This window comes from Dipodomys spectabilis, unplaced genomic scaffold (genome assembly GCF_019054845.1).
Source record: "Dipodomys spectabilis isolate Male_0828 unplaced genomic scaffold, ASM1905484v1 ptg000042l, whole genome shotgun sequence".
NCBI lineage: Eukaryota > Metazoa > Chordata > Mammalia > Rodentia > Heteromyidae > Dipodomys > Dipodomys spectabilis.
The window spans coordinates 12,265,412-12,284,835 of record NW_024870719.1 but is presented as its reverse complement, the minus strand read 5'-3'; the positions used below and the strand labels follow the sequence as shown (position 1 = coordinate 12,284,835).

At 34.5% G+C, this 19,424-nt stretch overlaps 1 protein-coding gene across 1 annotated transcript in view; it reads left to right on the top strand.

Moving 5' to 3' along the window:
• The window catches only part of Mdga2 (MAM domain containing glycosylphosphatidylinositol anchor 2), a 722,905-nt gene that overhangs the window by 479,144 nt on the left and 224,337 nt on the right, over positions 1-19,424 (top strand). The window contains exons 4-5 of the mRNA XM_042677867.1: positions 7,373-7,569; positions 17,853-17,985. Of these exons, the coding sequence (XP_042533801.1) occupies positions 7,373-7,569; positions 17,853-17,985 (330 nt within the window). The remainder of the gene's footprint in view (positions 1-7,372; positions 7,570-17,852; positions 17,986-19,424) is intronic.

Genomic DNA, 19,424 nt, shown 5'->3' with positions numbered 1-19,424 from the left:
ATAATAAAAACCACACGCTCTTTAAAGAGTATCTTTCCTTATCAGGGATTTCCTATATCTATAGTTTATAGAAGTCTGAATTTCACAGATCATGCCTACCAAATTCAAAAAGAAATATGTACAGATAAAATACATCAACAAAGAAAATAATGCACTTTGTATAATATTATGAAAGCCATATATTACAAATATTGATAGTTGAATAAGTACAGAGACCAATAGTATGTTCCTTGAAGTATAAATTATAAATGGTGGGGCTGGGAAGGTGGCTCAGTGGTAGAGCACTTGCCTTGCACGCATGAGGCCCTGGATTTGATTCCTCAGCACCACATAAGCAAAAAGAAAAAAAAAGCCGGAAATGGTGCTGTAGCTCAAGTGGTAGAGTGCTAGCCTTGAGCTGAAGAGCTGAGGGACAGCGCCCAGGCCGAGTTCAGGCCCCATGACCGGACCCCCCCAAAAAAATAAATTGTAAATGGTAATATCCTTATCCTTGGATAATATGGGCTTCCCTCAGCCAGAGCCCAGTACCCAAGATCAAGCATCTTCACCAAAACTACTAACCCAAGTGACAACTGTTTCCTTTGTAGGAAAACTGCAGTAAAACTGAAGTTTCTCAACTCAAAAGATATCTTTTAAGATTATCTAGAGTATTTATAATGATGAATCACAACTTAATCCCTTCCACTGTCTAAGCCAACCTTTTGTTCTGGCATTGAGAATTGAACCCAGAGCCTTTTGCAAGTCAGGAGGCAAGAGATCTGCTACTGAGACCACTTAAGGCAATACTTAATAAATGTCCTAGATACAGGTGGATCCTTTGCAACAATGAGATGTACAAGTCGTTATGTGGAAAAACTAACTTTACAACTTTGGTTGGGGGGGGGGAGGATGTGAAGGGATGGGAAGGGGAAACAAAGGAGAAGGCTACAATGCTTGATAAGAAATGCACTCATTATCTTGCCCATGTAATTGTAACCCCTCTGCACAGTATTTTCACAATAAAAAAAATGTCCTACATACATATCTACATTTAAAAAGTCAGATTTCTAAAAATGCCTTGCAAATTGTCTGAGGAATCTATCTCTCCAATGGGCTATTAGAGGTGTGTCATTAATTAGCCAACTAATCATGTGGCTTTCCTTCTTGATGGCAGTAGTTGAAGCACTGACAACCTTCCAGTGCTATCACAGTAAATTATTGAAATCTTCACCGAGGATGAACAAGAAGAAATAGTGATGGAAGAGAAGGAATGTGAGTCCAGTATCTCAGGCTTTTGGGAGTGCAGGAGAGAAATAATAACTGTTAAAGCAATGAAGTCAATCCCTTCAGGGTCTCATTCATGTAGGGGACCCAAAACTCAAGGAAGCATGCATGCAACTAACCACCATAGGAAAATGAGAAAATATCATTAAATAGCAAAAGAATTAAGAATGTAGGAAAGCAACTATTTACATATAGCAAAAATAAACTCAAAATAAAAACAAATAGAAGAAGAAAGTATAGCAGCTTCTGGAAGTTGCATTCTCTGTTCAGATAGTGTCTGAATACAAATTGGAGAGATGGGCTGTTTCAGAGAAAAGAACTCACAAACCTCAGATTTCCATAAGCCTTTAGAAATACCCTTTAGAAATACCTCGTTCCTGTTGATTAGAGAGTATTACCTCCATTTTTTTTTCTTGAATTGATGCAGAAACTTCTTCCCTTTGAGGCAACATGTACCATGACAGGATATATTTCTCTACCTGTAGAGACAATAAACAACACTATATTTCAATGGAAATGGTTGGTCTTCAAGAATAGAAAATGAGGGCTAAGGCATGGCTCAAATGATAGAACACTTTACTGAATTTAAATTAATGCCAAAGTGAAAACGCGATGGAGGGGCTGGGGGGTCCAGGAATGGTGGAATACTTCTGAAGTCCCAGCAACTCAGGGGGCAGAGAAAGAGAAAAAATATCTAAGTTGTGGTGGAGTGTTTGCCTAGAAAGAGAGGGAGAGGGAAAGAGGGTTATAAAAGAGAGTGGGAGAAGAAGAGGAAGGGAAAGAAGGAAAGATAGAGAAAAGGAAGGAAAGAAGGAGGAAAGGATGTATAGAAAGTAAAAGAATGTTTCAACTAGACTAAAGCCTCACCAACATTTACTGGCAGAAGTTAGGAGGATGGGTACGGGGAAGGATCCTAGGATGGCTAGATTAAGCATGACAGAGAATATGAGTGAATGAGATTGAGGATAGTAAAAAAGATGAGTTGGAATAGAGAACCAGATAAAAGTTTATTAATATGGAGACATTTTAATACAAAATTCTGGGATGAAGAAATGTTCCAGGGTAAATGCCATAACTGCTATTGCATGAGATGAGAAGAACCAAAGAAAATGCGATTGTTAAAACGAATATATTATTAGATCAGGAGCAGACATTTCCCCAACTAACTCAAGGACCAGAGAACAACAGACTAAAGCAATAAGAAACGGCTAATAACTGAGACACACGCATCAATAAGAAGCTTAGTGGTAGTGGTGACTATTTTCCGCAAGCCAATGTTGATGGACAGGAAATTGTTACAAAGTTGGAATCATTGATAAAAGTAAGGATAACAGTCTTCAAGATCACTGTCACTGGATGACAGCGCTTATTTTTCACAATTTCTTTAATAAACAGCTAACTGAAATGGATCTGTGTCTCTTAACTCAAATATATATGTGTGTGTGTGTGTGTGTGTGTGTGTGTGTGTGTGTATGTGTGTGTGTATTTGAAATTAGGACAAACAACTCAATGTGGACAAGTTTCACAATTTGATTCTCCAAGATTATTCTACCAAGATCCTGAATCTACTTGCATTATAATGCACTAGTTAATAGTTTCCTAAAATGGTTTGAGGACCGTTAAACTTAGTGTTTATTGTGACCTAGTCATATAGGATTCTGCAGGAAAAATATTTTCATAGCACATAATGGATCTAAAATGTCAGCTTAATAGAATGACAGGATGTCTTTTAAAAGGACCAGTGAAGTCTTATAGAGGCTCTAGTAAGAGTAAAATCCCAAATCAGCTAGTGTTCTTATAAGATACTTTTCTTCGGTAGAATTCATAGATCTAAGAACTAAGGAGTGGCCCTCAGTACTATCCTACCCAATGACTTACTCAGGGAATCTATTCTTTAATTCCTGCAATTCTGGGCTCTGCCTGTTTTGAGGTCCCTGTTCTCAGAAGGGTAAAAAGCTTTTATTAAGTGACATAGTGAGACTCCTATTAGTCTTTAAGCCAATGGCTTTTATTCAGTGACTTTAGGGCCCTGAATGAGGAAATAACAGATAAGAAGAGTCACCATCCTGGCAGGAGTAACCATCTCACCAGCTATGCTGGAGATAGGACTGCAGTATCATAGCAGGGAAGTACAGAAGGTTGAAAGGGTGACCTTGATCAAGAGGCATTGTATCCACAAACTGCTCTACTAAATGGCATATTTAAAAGATAATTAAAGATAATTAAAAACTAGAAAAGTGGGGAAAAATAAAAATAACACCAAGAAGATAGAAGAAAAAGAATGTGTTAAATCCCCAGGTCTTCTACTGAGTTGGCGATTTCATATACTCATGTCCAGTGTTGGTATTAAAGAAATCAGAGCAGCAGTTATGTTTTGAGAAGAACATGATGACCCAAATCTGAAGTTTCTCTCTAACAAAGGTCTGGGACCTTTGGGAAGTTATATAGCAAGATGAACTGATGAGAGATATGAGGAAATAATAATAATAATAATATCCCAGTGCAGTTACTTTTTTAAGGTGTCCCCCCTTCCCAATAACCAGAATCCTGGATTCCCTTTACTCAGAGAGAATTATCTCATGTAGCCAGAGGATGGGAGTGGATATGAAGTACTCAGGCAGGTCTCTCAGGATTCATTCCTCTAGCTCCTGAGGGTATTAACAACTGATGGCTAACAGCAAATTGACTTTGTACAAATTGCCCCGAGCCCAACAGAGTTGGTCCTCAACAAAGTTGTAACTCCTAGAAGAAGCAATGCAAATTGAATAACTGGTTGACAGGCTAGGATTGGAATAGGTATAGAAAAGCTTAGCTCTCTTGCCTCAGGGCATGCTAGCTCTGAGGGGACTTCATAGCTCCATTTTCCTCCCACAACTATCTAGACTTTGTAGCAACTTTCCTCTGGTTAATTCTCCATACTTTATTCCCCATAGAAATGCATTATCTTCCTAGGATCGTTTGGATATCATAACATTATTTGTAGGCCATACAAAATTATCAATACAGGATGACAGGCTATATGGGAAATGGATAAGAATAATACACGTATTATGTCATGTACTCAACTATTTCTCCAGCCTTATTTGGCCCAAGGCCGGTATGATTTAACCCCCTTCTGCCTGAGAGATGGAGTATCTCATAGTTTCTCTTTTCTCAGAAATCTAACCTAAAACAAATATATAAAAACATATAAATTATACACATAAATGCACACATATATTTTAAATATTCCTAGATGCATAGAGTATATATATATATATATATTCAATATATATTTAAATATTTATTTTAAACATGTGTATGGATTATTAAACTCTATCTTATTTGGTATATGTATAGCTACATATATAAACTATTATGTAAAATATCCCTTTATTATTTGTCTGTGTAAAATATTGTTCATTAATGTTATTTTTGTTTCTAACAAGAAAAAATTCTCTTAAGACTCTTATAAGATAGAAATGCTTAAATATGAGTGAGAACTCAGCCAGTAGAATGTTCAGTAATCTGAATCACAGGATTGGATTCTCAGAAGGCCAGTGACCACAAACTCATCCAAATCAGGAAAAAGTGTGTTTAAATGGTTGTTTTTTAGTCTGTTCTTGACTTATATTAACAAGGAAGCAATTAAGGATACATCAACAAATAAAGTTTGCAAATACTAGACAGATAGACAGACAGACAGACAGACAGACAGACAGACAGACAGACAGACAGACAGATAGATCGATCGATCGATCGATCGATAGATAGATAGATAGATAGATAGATAGATAGATAGATAGATAGATAGATAGATAGATAGATCTTACATAGATAGATAGCTATTTTAAAACTCCAGAGAGTCATTATTTTCTGTTATCAGTCAACTGTTTCTCGGTCATTTCTTTAACTGTTCTGACTTCAGAATTTTGTTGTGTAGAAGATGATGTTGTCTAAAACATAATTTATGACTGAAGAAAATTATTTTAAACAAGAAAGGAAATATAGTATATAAAAGATAGACAGTAAGGTTGATTTTAGTCCAACAATCTCCCACAGGATTGTATTTGTATATGGAGAGCTAATTGTTGAACACATGAATATATGTTACACTTAGAACTTGTAAGCATTCCAGGACAGCAAGGGTGAACTTGAACTGAAAATTCTTTAATTTTTACTGAAAAGGACCAGTTGTTCTATAAATTTGTACCACTAAAATTAGAGGCTTTTGAGGTAACTGTAAAAAGATTCTAATGTTGGAAAAAAAAGTGCTCAGAATGTTGCAAAACTACGTATCAAAGTAAGACTGTCAAACAATTCACATTAAAAAAAGTTTTTTAAAATATGGGGAGATTTTGGATTCAGTTTTTTTTTATTCCATAATGCATCTATTGCCTTACAAGTTGTGTTAGCATTTATTATTTTCACAGTTCAGAAGAGTCTTTTCTAAGGGAGAAATATCTTTTAAATATATAGGATAGCATATGCTCACAATCTTGGATATTCTCATATCCATATAAATACAGTTGGGATATGTGACTTTCATATGAAAGTTCTTCTCGTGCAATAGTGTTTAATAACCTCCTCAAATGGGTAAGTGACACATGGGTACCTATTTATAATGAGAATTGAGTGCATTATCATTTTAGAGCTAAGGGAACGAAGAAAACAGAATCAATGAGCCATTATTAAAATGAGATTCAAATAATGAAAAGAAATTATTAATGTTAAAAGCTAGCTTACATGAGTATTTATGATATGAACAGTGTCTTATGGGCTATCTGATTTAATCTTCCAATAGCCATAAAAATAAGAAATCATTTTACTGATAAGCTCTTTGAAGATCAAAATATTTAAACCATTGTTATGGTTATAAAGCTAACAGGGATAAAGCAGGGTGAAGATGGTAATTAATAGCAATTGGTTCCCTCACAGTTGGTAAGTTTCTACTAAGTGGAACTAATGACTTGTTGTTGCTCTAAGGCCAGTATACATGCTTATTTCTTCTTCTCTTAAGGAAAACCTAGAATATACTAAATCAGAGGTTGGCAAAGTGGCCCATTAGCAAAATGTGCTGGTGGTGCTTGTGTTTCTATTAAAGTGTTACTGGAATTTCAGCAATTCTCATCCTTCCTTCATTTGCCTACTCTCTTTGGGTGCTTACACATTGTAGCATTAGAGATAAGTAGTTAGAATAATGACTGCATGACCCACAAAGCCCAATTATTTACAAATAGGCATTTTCCAGAAAATGCTAAACGCTGTGGGGCACAGTCGCTTGGAACACAGGAAAAATGGCACTTAGTTTTCCAATATGCAGCAGTAGAAATAGCAATGCCTTTTAACAGTGCCTTCTGTTAGCACATTTCAAATTAGAAATATAATCTTGGATGTAGAATACTAAGATAAGGATGAATTGAACAGAGTTTCAAATCATATTTTATTACTACAAAGATTATAATAATTAATAGACATCATAATATAAAATAGTAATAATTGGTAAAGGAAGTAGATCAAAGAAAACAGTCATGTAGGCATTGTGATCTTGATTTTTTTTTTTCTTTCATTAAGAATTTCCCCAGTTCACCCTCTTGTGTGTTTTTCTAACTTTGAGAGCTTTGAACTTGAATCTCACTGATGGAGCTCTCTCATATGTGGTGGTCGACAAGGAGTTGGACATTTGCAAAGTGTATTTTGCTGTTTCACTAGAGAGCAGAATAAATAAGTTTCACATTGTTTTGCTTGTCTTTATTAGGAAATTTCTTAATAAATAGATTCAATAAGATCAATGGAAAAAAATAAAACGACTGATAAGATACAATCTCACTTTAAAATATACATTAGTGGGCTGGGAAGGTGGCTCAGTGGTAGAGTGTTTGCCTTGCATGCCTCAAGCCCTGGGTTCGATTTCTCAGCACCACATAAGCAAAAAAAGAAAAAATCTGGAAGTGACACTGTGGCTCAAGTGGTAGAGTGCTAGCCTTGAGCTGAATCGCTGAGGGACAGCACCCAGGCCCAGAGTTCAGGCCCCACGACCGGACCCCCTCAAAAATAATATGCATTAGTTTGTCCAGTTACAGCTTTTGTAACTCATTATCTTATGCTTCCTTGTTTTTCTATTACCCAGATTTGGATGATCCAGTAGTTACTGTCCATCAGAGTATAGGTGAAGCTAAAGAACAGTTCTACTATGAGAGAACGGTGTTCCTCCGCTGTGTGGCCAACTCCAATCCACCCGTGCGGTATAGCTGGAGGCGTGGCCAGGAGGTGTTACTACAAGGGTCTGATAAAGGCGTTGAGATTTATGAGCCCTTCTTTACCCAGGTAAGAATGAACTTATAATGTTTTCACCTTCTATCCTTTCCAAGTTCAGGCACCCTGCATTAGTATAGCTAGTTGAAAAGAGAATTTCTGCTAAGAGTGTTCTTTGAAAAACACAATGTTTTCAACTGAAAACTCCAAATGTGATATGAAGGATAACTTATTTAATAATGAGGTGGTTACTTTAAGAAGTGTTAGGTTCACTTTGAACACGTTGAAAAGTGTTAGGTTCATGTAAGCTAACTTATATGTTGTTACACACAAATTAACATAGGTTTCTCTAATAGGTAATTAATTATACATTTTCATGATGGATTTGATGTTTATGGGATTTTTTGGTTTTTGTTTTTGTTAAGAGGAGATATTTTGTTTCTGAATTTTCAATAATAAATAATTGGAACACATGGAGACATATATTTATAATGTACTTAGCTTTGGTTATAGGAAAAAATATGTCTTTAAAGAATTTCTCATCCTTGTTTTAGTTTTGGCTTAATTTGGGTATAGAACATTAATTATACAAAAAATCAAAATGTCAAATGAGTCAAGAAAAAGAAAAATTGAATTATATTCACCTAAGTTGAATATGATATGAAATACTCTTGTGCTTGTCTGCTAAGATTATCCTAGATATATAATAGTTATTGAAAGTAAGGGAAGCCAACATGGGTCCTATGTTTCTTTGGGTCTGGCTTATTTCACTTAATATAATTTTTTTTCCAAGTCTTTCCATTTCGTTACAAATAGGGCAGTGCCATTCTTTTTTATGGAGGCCTAGATTTCCATTGTGTGTATATATAAATACATATATGTATATATATATATATATATATCACATTTTCTTGAACCATTCATCTATTGAGGGGCATCTGGGTTGGTTCCATATGTTAGCTATGGTAAATAATGAACCCCAAGATAGGGACGCAAGAAGGTTTTCCTTTGTTGCTGTTGTTTTTAATGTACTATGTGATTTTTTTGTGTCCTTCATATGTTATTCCCCATGGTATAACCTCTGTTTTCACTGTATTTAATTCTGGTGCCCTGCATCTTGTATATACATTTTTCTAATTTGGGAAGGGGAAGAGAAATAACAAAATTCTGAAACAAGGATACAGGTTGATCCATTGTAACAATGAGACTTACAAGACACTATGTTGAAAATGAACTTTACAACTTTGAGGGGGGAGGGAGAAGTTGGGGAGGTGGGCAAGGAAGGGATAGTAGAGGAAAAACAAAGGGGGCTAACAATGCTTATTACCTTACTCATTTAACTGTAAACCCTCTGTACAATATCTTTACAATAAAAAATACTTTTGTGTAAATGTAGTGTAATGTCTCAAGAATGGCAAATTAGTCTTTGGGAAGATACTGTAATTTATATGAATATTTGAGAGACATTATAATAAGACTTTTTGATGACCAGAAAGATACACAAAAAAGGTTTTAAATTAAAAAATGTCATTTGTGCTAATGTTCAAACCAATGAATAAAAATGATTAATTGTCCATAAAGCATGCTGTATATAGATTAGCAACATCCTTATGTCAATAGTGCGGAACATATATAAGTGCTATTTAAATATTACAAATATTACGCTTTGTAATTTTAAATATTCATAGAAATAAATTCTTATAACATTATCCAAAATTTGTGAATTTCACAACAGGCTATTATATGTTATTAACCATTAAGAATAATGCCTGAAATTCTAGCTACTCACTGAGACTTGAGGATCAGGGTTCAAAGCCAGCAGAGACAGGAAAGTCCTTAAGACTCTTACCTCAAATTAACCACCAAAAATGCCAGAGGTGAGCTAAGGATCAAGTTATAGAGGGCTAACCTTGAGGGAAAAAATGCTGAGAAACAGCTACCTGGCCCTGAGTTCAAACCCTACAAAGAGCACGCAAACACAAAAAAATAAGGTCAGCAGGATGCAGTTTTATCAATCATCTTTCAATTCAGTTGTATGGTTTTCAGTTAAACAAATTTTAAAGATCAATTAACCTCATCTAGATAATCACATAGTTATGTATTTAACAATGCTCTTACCAATTTATTTTTTAAAATTTGAGCAGTATTAAAATGTCAAATATATATATATATTTTGGGGGGGGTCTGGTCATGGGGCCTGGGCTCTGTCCCTCAGCTCTTCAGCTCAAGGCTAGCGCAATACCACTTGAGCCACAGTGCCACTTCCGGCTTTTTTCTTTTTTTGCTTATGTGGTATTGAGGAATCGATCCCAGGGCCTCATGCATGCAAGGCAAGCGCTCTACCACTGAGCTATCTTCCCAGCCCCAAATATATTTTCTTCTAAACTTCTAGGTCATTCTCACAGTCTAGTAAATCCAGGAGAATTTCCTATTGCTCACCTGCAGAGAGATGTAATTACCTAGAAGTTTACACATGTGTTTTATCCAATTTGGGGGAAGTGTTTTATACTGTTAACATAATTAAGAATTTGTTTGAGCTGGGCACCGGTGGCTCATGCCTATAATCCTAGCTACTCAGGAGGCTGAGATCTGAAGATCATTGTTCAAAGCCAGCCCGGTCAGGAAAGTCTGTGAGACTCTTATCTCCAACAAACCACCAGAAAATGGCAGTGGCATTGTGGCTCAAGTAAATAGAGAGCTAGCCTTGAGCTGAGGAGCTGAGGGACAGTGCCCAGGCCCAGAGTTCATGCCCCACTACTGACAAAAAAAAGTATTTGTTTGAAAGTTATAAAGCAAGCTGAAGAGAACTTCTTATGTATTCCTTTTGATTCTGTTTCTATGTAAGCAATTTTCAGAGCCCATCATGCAAGATCTCTCCAGCTAGTAGCTATTGATCTCCCTTTCAAAAGCAATGATTATTTTCTCTTCCCCCTTTCTTTTAATAGAGAATAACAATTTGTTAAATATGAATGTTTCAAAATTGGTGCTTCCTTTTATCTGCGTATCAGACTTTACTGCATGTAACAGTCATTTTTCATGTTTGACTGGCAATTGTACTAGCAGTGCTGTTGGTCTGATGTAGCATTACATGTAGTTATCTTAACACATCTTTATGAAACAAATTTTTCTTGCAATTCTGTGGTCTTTGTTTTTTTTTGAGGGTGTTATGGTACCAAGATTGAACTCAAGGTCTTGGACCTTCCAAGCAAGCACCCAACCACTTGAACCACATCTCAGACTTTTATGCCTTAGTTATTTCTTAGATAAGGTCTCACACTCCCTGCCTTATGGCCAGACTTGGTCATGATTTTCTACATCTGCCTCACCAGTAGCTGGAATTAACCAGAATAAGGCACCATGCCTGCTCTCAATTCTGTGTTTCTGATTACGCTGTTGCTGTACATAATTGGCAGTGCCATACAGTTTCAACTTCTATTTAAATTTTGATTACTTAGTTTTCTTTCTGAACTACACATACACACACACACACACACACACACACACACACACACACACACACACACACACACATGCCCACACACATATATAACTTCATGGGAACATTCAAGCCTCAGTATATGGAAATTTCAATTTTTATCACTACAAATATTGTCTTTTAATAGACAGTGTAGTTTTTTTTTCTAGTACACATAATTACATGTGTGCTAGATCACTAGATCTAGATCACTAAATTGGATATATCCAAATCTGACGATACAAAATTGTTTTTTATTATTTGTACATAGCATTGCACAACAGGCTCCAAACTTGTTATCAAGACTTGATTGCAGAAAACTCAAAATATTTAAAGTGACCATTTAAAAGTAGGAAGCTGAAAAAAAAGGATGAAGCTGATTAAATATTTGTTCATGCTGGACCCTTCCTTGGCCTTCTAAGTTGTAGCAAAATACCAGTAATGTTTGGTGACTGAGAATATCTGGCTAGACCTTCCCTTCCTTCTGACCTATCTGGTTCCAACTGCAGCTTACTGCCCTGCTCTGACCACCTTATCCCTACACAGATCAGGTCTGTCAAATGATACCTCAGGCTGACATAGGTTGCTCTTTATTTTAGCTTAAATTCTATGGCAGGAGTCCTCTTCCCACTGAGGTGTCATCACCTCAGAGAGACCTTCTTTTCCAAAGTCGATGTGAGGAATCATCCCTTCTTTCCTCCAGTTACTCTTGGTTGATGTTCCCCACACACACACCCATAGACTGAAACTATTGAATTGTTCTAGCTCTGTGTTTGAACGTTAGCTCACTGTAAATAGAGTTAGCCTGTCGTTTCAATTACTCTAACAGTGCTGGACTCAGCAAATGTGCATCACAGTGAACCAGACATGGATGGAGATGTCTGAATTACTGTACCATAGGAGAGTTGTACTGATTCCCAGTTACTGATAACTCCCAAGTAACTCTGTCACTCTCCCCTGCTTCACTCAACTATAAAAATGGTGTAGAGTAAAGGAGAATGATGCCATACATGAATCTATTTTGATGTATCTGATTTCTAAATTGTTGACAATTTTCTAGGTCCTTCTGACCACCACGCTAGCATGAAGAAACTCTATTTGAATCCATAGTTTCTTCAGGAAAGGTGTAATTGTACATATGATAGCATCACTCATTCTGTATGATTTCACAAATGATGAGTTGCAGATTAGTCAGAATTGCTTTAAAATTAGGGTAAATGACAAAAACCAAATTCATATGAATTAACTGAGGAATCTAGGACTGATTCAAAGCTCCAAGGCACATTTCAATGAAGATAGGGGAATGGTTTTATCTATGAATTTAATTGACAATACACAATGCCCTCATTTGTGCTGTGACTTCTATGGAACAAATATACTTATAATTTTAAACTAATTTAAATAACAAAATAATAAAAAGAATGTAGCTATATATTAGAAAATAACTTTTAGCAATATTAAGATTACTCTAGTTAGAAAAATCCAACCTCTGGAGCAATATTTTCTACTTTTAAGATGGACTTTGTGAGTTTTGTTATCCAATGAGGAATGTCCCACAATGGTATTACCTTGTTTTTACTTTTACAATAATCATATACAAACTTCAGGTAGGAACTAACTCCACTTATCTTATTGGGTAATTGTTTTCCCTGCTTAGAAGATAAAACCAGTTTAAAGTAATCACATATCATTTTATTTTTTAATTAAGCATATCAGTTATGTGATCTATAAACTAAATTTACATTTAAGTTTGAATTCATTTTGTTTTGTTTCTTTAAAATATTTTACACAGTTGATTTTTTGTCTTCATAATAGACTTTGATATTTGTAGTGGAATAGGAATGTTTTTTACTGTTGATATTATGCGAGAGTATTTTACATCCTTAAATAGGTTTTATCAATTTCCTGGGCTTTATTAATGTGTTCTTCAGCTTTATTTCCTATGAATTGCCATAAATATATTATGAAAAATTTTTGATGTTAGTAGTACTTGTATTAGCACATATATTAGTCTGTTTGCTTCTGTTATAAACATAAAATGGGTAGCTTATAAAGGAAAGGAATTCATTTCTCAGAGTCGTGGAGTTAAGAAGTTTAAGATCAAGCTATAAGCATTAATGAGAGCATTATTACCATATCATGACCTGGTGCCAAAAATGAGAAGAAAGTACATTTTTATAACAAAAGGCATTTGTACAATTAACTTATACATTACTATGATAAGCATATTCATTTATTCATGAAGAAAGAGACTGTTTGACCTAATAAGCTCTTAAATGCCCCACTTCTCCAATACCATCAGAGAGTCATTCAACATTAGTTTTGGAGCGCACATATGAACCGAGGCTGAATACCTCAATGATAATTTATTTTATCTCCATAGATCTATAGCCTATGATCTTTGTGGTATCACGGCAGATAAGATCTGGTTAAAGCCACTTAGAGCTACCATGTGCAAGATGAGGGCAAATCATTTACAGCAATTAAGAGGTTACTAAGCATTGGTCCTCTCCTCCTAGTTTTATTGATACATATGAAAAGGTGAACGAAAGGTGATTATAATAGCAAGTAAAATTCACAGTGGAAACAGAGACAAATGCTTCGGTGAAAGGAGCATGTATAAATAATACAAAAGGAAGACAATGTCTCCAGGGATTTTGTACATCTGTATCCGCCAGTACAACAATAGAAACACATGTGCAATAGTATATTGAGAACCCTGGAAGACAATATTGTGTACAGTTTCAGATGATGGATCATATGTCTGCTTATTCTTTCTGGGTGAGAGAATTAAACTTCTTTGAAGAATATGAAATTGTGAATAATAATGCTGTTCAATAATAGTGTCTTATTTTTTAATAAGAATAATTTCTCAGATGATTAGACATCTCTATACTGTATGCTGTGAATACAAGGTTATTAACAGTAATCAAGTTCAATAGAATATTTGCCTCACATCACAGTTGAATGAAAAACAATCTTGTTAAGAATTTTTTATGGGTAATATTTCCAGAATGAAAATAGTTTGTGTTCCTGAGTCTGATACAAAACCTTAAGGACATAATAAATCTAAGAGGAGTAATTATGCTTTGCATATGAAAAACATACGCAAAAAGCGTATATATATATATGTTTGTAAAATATTAGAGTCACAAAAACTAATGAATATGAAAGACTTTATACTTTTACCAATATTTGAGGATAATAATGAATAATTAAGGAGGAGGCAAAAATGCTCGATAGGAAATGTACTCATGACCTTGCTCATGTAACTGTAAGCCCTCTGTACAGTAGTATTACAATAAAAATGTATTAAACATGAAATTATTTAAAAAGAAATAAAATAATAAAACAATTATTTTCAAAAGTTTTCATATATCTTAAAAGTAGCATAACTGTGACTATGGATATATGTTTGACTGTAGCAATTTGAATATTGATAAGTGCCATTGACTAGTATATAACTGCATCCTTTTTAGTTTTGTTATAAAAATATTGAAAAATTAAATATATTTTCTGAAAATTTTATTGTAATTGTTCAATAAAAGTGTACTTAAATTTTATAAATTGTGCATTCACTTGCCATGTTTGCTGTTCATGACATCATCTTGTGTACTGCAATTACACAAACTAATTATAAGACTGAACATATTTACATCAATTACATAATTAGTTTTAATTAGGCTAACTAGAGTAATTATACAATTAGATAATAATCAACTCAAAATTCCTTTTAACAAATCATAGAAATTCACATGCAAAAAAGACATTCAGACATTATCACATTAAATGTTTCAACAAAAATCATCCACAAATCACAGAACACTAAATTTAGATGATCACCATATAAACTTAAAGTTTATGCTGTATGATTAAACCTTATATGTAATAAAATATAAACTACATATATATGTATGTTTATGTTATACATACATATCACTTGATATAGTATAAGTATACAAAAGCTCTTATGCATTCACATATGTATGAAGTACTCCTTTCATTCTAAATTAAATGTATTTTAAAAAACTAATCTTTATTTCCCTGGATGTGATATAGTTGTTTATATTCTTTCAGCAAATTTTACATTAGCTCCCTTTCTTCTCACCATGAAATAACTTAGGAAACTACTTACCATATTAACCTATTAACTTAGGTAATTATTTTTGGTGATTATTCTGTAGGTTGACACCTTCTGGTTTGATTTCTGACTATTGAAAGTAATCATTTAATTTCACCTATGCCAGTTCACCAATTCTGTAATAGCTGATCTACTGAAAAATCATGGATCTAAATGTTTTGCCCTCCCTTTTATATATTGGACATATTTCCACCTTAATGTGCTCTGTTCATGACAAAATTAACCTATACACATAGACAAACAACCATTATTGGATAATACCAGCTGGTCTTTAAAGAGTAGGAATCATCTCATAGAGTGGCAAGAGTTGTCTTTGTAAGCCTTGAAATCACAATATTCCTGCCTAATTTGTCTTCTTTACAGCATTATCGACCATCACTGTGTATGATTATATCAAACCATAGGGTTAGATTCTTTTATTTAACATCTTATCTAATTTTTATTTATGAATTTTATCTAATATTTTTATCAATTATGCCTGTAAAAAGTTGAAAAATATATGGGTTGAAGTACAATTTATTGCAGCTGCTTATATTCTGAAAACATGGTAAGCCCAATTAGAAGCTTTCCAACTGAGTATACAGTTTAGGGCATTACAATTAAAAAGAAGGAAAAAGAATATTTGAGAGTAAATTTGTTAAAACGTTAAAAGATCTGAGATATTGATACTGAACTTATGATAAAGACATTTTAAGAAGACAAAATAAGAATTGTTAAAGAAGGAAAAGGGACTTAGAGGAATAAATTTAAAGTACTTCATAAGATGTTGAATTTGGAGTATCTGAAGCAGTAAATGGAGATGGTAAGGTCCAAATCTGGACAGGAGACAGATATCTATGGAAACCTAAGGGAGAATTCTGGAACAAGGATCCAGACCTACTGGGGACAGGAAAGTAGAGCTTGTCTCTAATAAAAATTTAAGTCATATTTACTGTGGAAAAGTAAAATTTCAAAGAATATCATTATGTCCACATCAGAAGCAAGTAGGATTTCTGAGTCATAAGGAAGCTCTATGTTTAGTGTTTTGAAGAACCTGCATTGTGCTTTCCTGAATGGGCCAACAAGTTTAAATTGCCACCAACAGTGTGGTAGCATTCCTTTTTGGCCACATCTCCACCAGCATCTGTTTATTATTTGTTTTCTTGACAATGGGCATTCTGACTGATGTCAGGTGGAATCTCAATGTTATCTTGATTTGCATTTTTTAATGGCCAGAGATGTTCAACATCTCTTCATGTGTCTATTGGTCATTCTTACTTCTTCTGAGATGTTTCTCTTTAAGTCTTTAGCTCACTTATTAATGGGGTGGTTGTTTCTTTGAGTATTTGCTTTTGAGGATTTTAATCTTGGTAACATATGTATTGTTTTTAAGTGCATCTGTTTTGGGGTGGAAATGGGAAAGCACAGAAACAGTGAGACAAAGGTTGAACTCATACAGCAAGGATACTCACTAGACACTATGTTGGAAATGAACTATACAATTTTGGAAGGAGAGGGTAGGGGAGGGGAAAACTGAGAGAAAATGAGGGCGGAGGTAACACTGTTCAACAAGAAATGTACTTAGTACCTGACTTTTGTAACTGTAACCTCTTTGTAAACATCTTTACAATAATTTTTTTAAAAAATAGAAGCAAGTAGGAAGTAAAAGAAAAAAGTCTAAGCAGGAAGTTTTACTGAAATGAAGAAAGCACATTGTCCCAGAGAGACGTTACCTGGATAAATTTAGTTCCGTGGGATTTAATGTTATTTGAAGGGGAATACATTTTTTTTATTTTTATGTATTTTTATTGTGAAAATACTGTACAGAGGGGTTACAATTACATGGGCCAGATAATGATTACATTTCTTATCAAGCATTGTAGCCTCCTCCTTTATTTCCCCTTCCCATCCCTTTCCATCCTCCCCCGACCCCCACCCAATCCTCCCCCCCATCCACCAAAGGTGTAAAGTTCATTTTCGACATGACAACTTGTACTGCTCATTGTTGCAACGGGTCCACCTGTATCCTTATTTAAACAACTTGTTTTTAAGGGGAATACATTTTATTGTTGATGTTTTTCTTTCAGAAATTTTCAGTTGAATGCTTTCCTTAGTCATTCCTCGTTCATTAGGAGTTTCTAAGATACTTCTTGGCATGTGTCTAAACTACTGTACCATCTACCACCTTGCAAATTTACCTGAAAGACCCAGTTCTTGGACTCCTAAATAGAAAAACAAAAAGAATAACAGAAACATTTACATTCCATCTTATATATTTCATATGTCAGTTTTCCATATACACACAATATTTTAAACAGAGATGTTTATTATCATTATATTTACTTCATGTATTCTAAAAAAACCCTAATTTATTGGCTCTTCTTCAGAACCTTTCATAATATTTCATTTAAAGTCTGCATAGATTACAGCATTTGTTAAATAAACTCCATTATTATTAAGTGTGCTATTCTGATCTTTGCATAACTACCACCAGAAATAGATATTTTCCTCTCCTGGGAAGCTATTTTGCAAAAAGAATGTTATGAATTTTCATTGTAGTCTGTTAGTTTTTACCTCTAGGCATATTACATATTATTTTAAAATGCAGTGTTTCATCTTTAATTGAGGACATGGTTCTAAAAATAATAAGACAATCTGCCACCTTCTGATAATAATGATTTAATATAGTATAAGATTATGATTTATTCATTCATTCTGGTTACCCTTAGCTTTCACTAATGACCTTTTTTATATTTTCAGGGTGAAACAAAGATCTTAAAACTAAAGAATCTTCGACCTCAGGACTATGCTAACTACAGTTGCATTGCTTCAGTGAGGAACGTTTGTAATATTCCTGATAAGATGGTGTCATTTAGACTCTCCAATAAAACAGGTATGAATCAATCACTGTATGCTGTTCGTCAGTTGTGTGTGTGTGTGTGTGTGTGTGTGTGTGTTTGTGTGTGTGTGTGTGTGTGTGCATACATGTGCATACATATTGTATTTTGTTAATATGAACATTTGTAGCTAGAAATCAGGTTCCTGGAACTACTTAGAAAAGCATTATCAGGGGCTGGGTAGGTGGCTCAGCAGTATAATGCTTGCCTTGCATGCATGAGGCCCTTGGTTCAATTTCTCACCACTACATAAGCCCAAAAACCTGGAAGTGGTGCTGTGGCTCAAGTGCTAGAGTGCTAGCCTTGAGCTGAAGAGCTGAGGGACAGTGCCTAGGACCAGAGTTCAAGCCCCACAACTGACAAAAAAAGAGAAATTATCTAGGAAGAGCATTATCTAGGAAGCATTTTTGAAAACCATTGTCATGTATAGGTTAACAAACTATACACTTTCCTAACTTTTCCACCATGACCTGGCATTATAGATCATAATTTCTGTCAAGCCAAAGAGATTGTAATAATCTGTGAGTATCAATGATTGTCCAACACACTATGAAAATCCTCCTGTCGCATAAATATTTTATATCATGCATAATCTATTGCCTGAGTATAATAGTTCATAGCATTTTATACAGAAAAGATAAAATACTATGTTTATTTCTTGTTATGCCCACTAACCAATGGAGCTACCAAACTGTACTGTCTCCAGAGGCTTCTATAGAACCATGACTTGCCATTTGGAAGAAAAAATAATTTTAGTCATTGATCATCAAACTATTGACATAGCCTTATTTATCATGGGTATTTAAATAAACCTGCTGATATTTGTAAATTTAGAAAACTACTAAAGATATGTGTATTTTGAAATATTTGTAATTGTGGAAACCTGGCACAAATTATTTTAAATTTCTCAGCTTATATCTATTTCTGATATAAGGGCACATATGAATTATGCTATACATTTTCATTTATTTTAATGTACCTCAAGCACTCATGTTTTGATGTCTCATGATTCCAAAAGCAAATAAGAATTAAATAGGTTACCTATATTAGGATGAAAAACATATTTTGTACTTGCCTTCCGAGGTTATGATGAATTCTATAAAGGAACGGGACAGGTGGAGCTAATTTTACGTAATTACATGGTCCCTTGATTTAGTCTATTCGAACTCAGTATTTATAAAAATTTTATAATTAAGATGTCTTCCTTAAATGTGCATTACATTAAGAAACTATGTCATCACAAAAATATTACTGATTATAGACTTGGAAGCAATAGTCCCACCTATTCCTTCTCCTCTTTTTGCTGTGGCTGTTGCTGCTTCTCCTCCTCCTCCACTTCCTCCATCTTTTCTTCTACCTTCTTCTTTTCCTTCCTCACACACTACTCTGTTTCTTTCTTCAATCTGCCTCAACAAATTACAGAAGATAAAGTTGA